At 41.1% G+C, this 4,689-nt stretch overlaps 1 protein-coding gene across 1 annotated transcript; it reads right to left on the reverse strand.

Moving 5' to 3' along the window:
• Nucleotides 1-555: 555 nt before the first annotated feature.
• On the reverse strand, nucleotides 556-3,059 carry LOC134824135 (uncharacterized). The gene is made up of 5 exons (XM_063835869.1): nucleotides 2,944-3,059; nucleotides 2,616-2,777; nucleotides 1,582-1,758; nucleotides 1,206-1,368; nucleotides 556-950 (listed from the first exon to the last, which is right to left on the reverse strand). The coding sequence occupies exons 2-5, from the start codon at nucleotides 2,755-2,757 to the stop codon at nucleotides 734-736; spliced, it is 699 nt and encodes a 232-aa protein (XP_063691939.1). The 5' UTR covers nucleotides 2,758-2,777; nucleotides 2,944-3,059; the 3' UTR covers nucleotides 556-733.
• Between the last annotated feature and the right edge of the window lie 1,630 nt (nucleotides 3,060-4,689).

Below are 4,689 nucleotides of genomic sequence, written 5' to 3' on the forward strand. Positions count from 1 at the left end.
TCTCAAAATATAGCTCGCTCAGTGTGCAACAGAAGTTGACATTACAATAACCACGTCCGCGATACCGGAGTCTTGCAATAAATTACCGAAGTCTTGCACAAAATTGGGTCCCTGAATTAAAATTTTATGACACAGTTACGATGAACTAGTGTCTAGGGAAACATTTGGTGAAAATTTGAAGGGTCTACTGTTAATATTGCAAAAGTTATTGAAAACAAACTAGCTTAATCAGAAGTTTTTGGGAAAATTTCAAATTTTGTACGTAGTGGGGTCTACTGGGGTGGACTCTCGTGACGCGCATCTGATGGCGTGGCTTTTTCAACAGCAGTCAGTACGGCCAATATCAGAGCACAAATTATTGTGAGTAAGACCTTAATGGTCAGCTATGAACCCCTCACTAGAATAGTAACCGTATCTAAAAACAAGGAAATGTTATTCTGTCAAAGCTCAAATTTTTTACTCTTCTCAGTGCAGTTACTATGAATGTACTAGCTAAGTATCTTTGATCGTAGCTGCATTACACAGTAGAAGGTAACCAAGGAAGACTGCTGATTAACGAAGCAATTTCAACGTGAACAGTTCCAAAATACATAATCATGGCAACGATAGTTCAACTTGAACCTTTATAGTTTTTACAGTCTAAGATCACAATAAAATCACGTGAACTGCGAATCACAAAATCAAATCACTCAAATCTGATACAGTCCCGTTACAGTACGCTTTCGTGACAACCTCAACGCTTAAAAAAATAAATATTCTGCAGTCTTATGACCACCGATGGCCCTAACTCTCCCTTGTCCGCGAGGAGCATCGTTGCGACCATGGGTTTCAGTTCTTTGTTCTTCCCACTCGGCTTCGATAGATCGAATTGGCTGGAAGTCAATCTATCAGAAAGACCTTTGTCGATCTCAGGGGCGTGGTAAATTGTGGATGTCGGAGTATAAAGCTTCCTGAAAAGATTGAGACATTCACTCGGTCTGTTGTAAATATCGAATAGTCCTTGTAGGCCGAGATTTAATTTATGTTGGGTTTGATAACTAGAGAAGGCGATTTGATATTCATTGATAGTATTATAAGAGTATAAGCATATAAGCATAAGTGATAAGTTTATATACCCTTTTTATGGTACCTCGATATCAGTATTGAGTAATCATCACTCAAAATCTACTTATTAAATTTATTAACTAAACAAGTTAATGTATTACCGTCCTAGAGAGGTTTTCCTGAGAATTTGAAGTCTCTGTAGGTTGCTGACATGTCTACTAAGCTCTTCGATTGAGGAGTTTTGGACCCCTCGGCGGTCCAAATGATTTATAATGCTGTGGGCATTTTCAACATCTATCGAGCTAAACGCCCTCGCAGCATAACCTGTAGAGAATGAACATGTCATCAATGCAAAGTTCAATGATAAAAATCAGAGTGGCCGATTTCAACGGGCAGAATTCGAATATCATGGCCTTGGGGAATGGACTATTTTTTGTCGATTTTACTAACCAAACTGGCAAACGATTGTTGATTTTCGTCACTAGTCTAAAATGAAAGCAAACGTTCGGCCGAACATTTACATGATTAAAAACTTACCGGTTTCTTTCGTTATTATGTACAGACATAGCCGGGCTTGGGTTCCGCATACGATATCTTCTATCAGATTAAAGTTGAACCCACACTTTGTACTGCTCGTGGGAGGAGAAAAGCAAACTGATACCTTTTCCATGAGCATCTCGTGTAGTACCATCATCATTTCGATTCTGATATCAGCTGCAAAATTCGTCTATTACTAAATGCTAGCTTTTCGAACTTCGTATCTTGGAAATAACAACTTCTATGAAAGAACACACACACACACACACACACACACACACACACACACACACACACACACACACACACACACACACACACACACACACACACACACACACACACACACACACACACACACACACACACACACACACACACACACACACACACACACACACACACACACACACACACACACACACACACACACACACACACACACACACACACACACACACACACACACACACACACACACACACACACACACACACACACACACACACACACACACACACACACACACACACACACACACACACACAGACGCACAGAGACACACTCACACACACAGACGCACAGAGACACACTCACTCACACACACACACACACACACACACACACACACAGACAGACAGACACACAGACAGACAGACAGACAGATACACACACCCACAAACACATACAGACATAGACACACAGACACAGCATAAACACAGACACACACAGACACAGACGGACACACAGACAGACACAGTAACACACAGACATACACACACCCACAAACACACCCACAAACACACACAGACACATACACACACAGACACATACACACACAGACACATACACACACAGACACACACACATAAACACACATAGTTCACTTCAGTACACTACATTACAATTACAGACACACGCAGTACAATCAGAGACACACACTCGATACAAAGACAGACACAGGCACAAATACACTTCAGTACAATCACAGACGCAGGCACAAAGACATATACAAGAAGAGCAGATTGAATTACCTTCATTTGCAGATGTTGACGCATTGATCTGTGGGATATGTTCTTCAGTCTGTAACTGATCATCTGCTAGAACTGTCTCATCTGGATCAACCGGAGGAGTATCTTCCGGCAGGAGTCTGAGTGGGTCTATCGGGACAGCCATGGATCGCTCTCCGTACCTTGCTGAAATAAAGACAAAGGTCAACGACGGATGTCGCATGTCAGTCCTGTAACTAAATGTAATGCAAAATAGTGAATAAATAATTTTTACATCTGAACGATTGTTCATTGATTCTTTGAATCTGTTCATTGATTCAAAGAATCAATGAACAAAAGTTCAGGAATTTACCTTCTGTTAAGCTGTTAGCACTGACTCTAGCCCCCTCTCCCTACAAAACGACCATATCTCGGGCTGGAGCTTTTAACCGTCTTGCCTCAGCAGCCATCTAGCACAGTCGACCTGTTCTGTTAATTATGTGATCATCAAGTTACCAAATTTAATCCTTCAATATTCAAATAATTGATTATCAGACAAAACAGAGGTTAGAGCTCGACGTATGCTTCAGGGTTTCACACTGTGCTGTAATCAAACGCATGACTAAAACCTCTTGCTACTATTACCAATGTTAGATAAACCCATATTGTTAAGGCGGTCAAATGATTTACCTGAGTTGATCGCGTCCATGAAAGGGTTCAACTGCGCTCTGTCCAGCTTGTTAATGTCCGCTCCAGCAGCCAGCAGTGCCTCCGCCTCCGTCACTCTCCCTGCTTTGCATGGCCAGTGAAGCGTAGAGCTCCCCTCTAAGCTCTGTGACGATCCGACGAAGGATCCAGATTCCCTTCTTTTCTCTTGAGATTGCTTCAATTCTTCCTGGAGTATGCGGATTACCATTTTTATACTTCCATACAGGGCGCGTGAACAATCAGCAATGAATTATCAATTAATCAATCTAGTTTTTGAGTAAAAAGTCCACAGATTGTGATACATTGGATTTGATATTGGAAAAGACATGGCTTACCAAGTACCTTTTCATGTGCTTTTTGGAGGACAGGGATGACTTATTCCTGCGTGCCATTTCACCATAACTATCTGCTGTAACAGCAAAAATTAGAATTATGTCGGACATAATTCTAAAAAATTGGAACATTGTAGTTAATCAGTGTGGTGCTAACAACAGAGAGCGATTTGAACGGTAGGCAATTTCATAAATTTCATTAACTCGATATAAGGATGATTGGAACAGGCTAAAATCTACAATGTGGCATTAATAACTGGCTATATCGCTGCATTAAACGATTAAAGTATTGCTAACTATGGATATTCTAAGTGATCTAGGCAGAGGGGAACCGGCACAGCCAGATTGCGTTGTCTTCACTTTCAGTGACTAAGTTTCACGATAGAAAAATTGACCTTATGTATTTAAAAAAAAGGATGCACAGTTCAAGCAATAAATCGATCGGCTGCTCATATGATATTTGCATTTAAAGGAGGGCCCAGTGCAGTGACCAGTAAGTCTGTTAAGGCAACATTTAGATCTGAGATAAGCTGAGTCTTGACAAAGATAAGTGAGTTTCGAGAAAGTGCACACGGATAAAGTTATCAAGTGACAATGATAAGACTAAGTTAGGGTCAAGTCAACAGAATGGCAGCTGTAACAGAAACAGTTCATTGGATAGGGGAGTAGGGGATTATGACGGAGTGAAATTTATTTAGCAGGGCAAACAAAAAACAACTGACAGCACTGAGTAAGTGAACTGGAAAATTGAGGAACGAAAATAACAGTGGTTGTCAGCCCTTTCCGTAGCAATCAGGATTTCCCAGGAGATCGATCAGGCAATCAGGATTTCCCACGAGAAAGGTCGACCAGATGCGCGCACTTGTGTCACGTGACGGCCACGTGACGCTCTAATCGTTGTCACGTGGTACAGAAGGGATTTTCTGATGGCGTCGATCCCGACAAGAGGAATTTTCTCACGGTTTATCTTCAATAACTATAGCTATTTTTATAGTAGAGAGTTGAAACTTTCACCAAATGTTTCCCTAGACACTAGTTCATCGTAACTGTGTCATAAAATTTTAATTTAGGGACCCAAT

Source organism: Bolinopsis microptera, chromosome 12 (assembly GCF_026151205.1).
Source record: "Bolinopsis microptera isolate Bmic1 chromosome 12, MBARI_Bmic_1.0, whole genome shotgun sequence".
NCBI lineage: Eukaryota > Metazoa > Ctenophora > Tentaculata > Lobata > Bolinopsidae > Bolinopsis > Bolinopsis microptera.

Coding starts and splice junctions, on each gene's coding strand:
- LOC134824135 (XM_063835869.1), bottom strand. CDS start 2,757: ATGGCTGTCCCGATAGACCCACTCAGACTCCTGCCGGAAGATACTCCT. Junction 1,759..2,615: donor GTCAACATCTGCAAATGAAG/GTAATTCAATCT, acceptor CGAATTTTGCAG/CTGATATCAGAATCGAAATG. Junction 951..1,205: donor AGGAAAACCTCTCTAGGACG/GTAATACATTAA, acceptor CAATCTTTTCAG/GAAGCTTTATACTCCGACAT.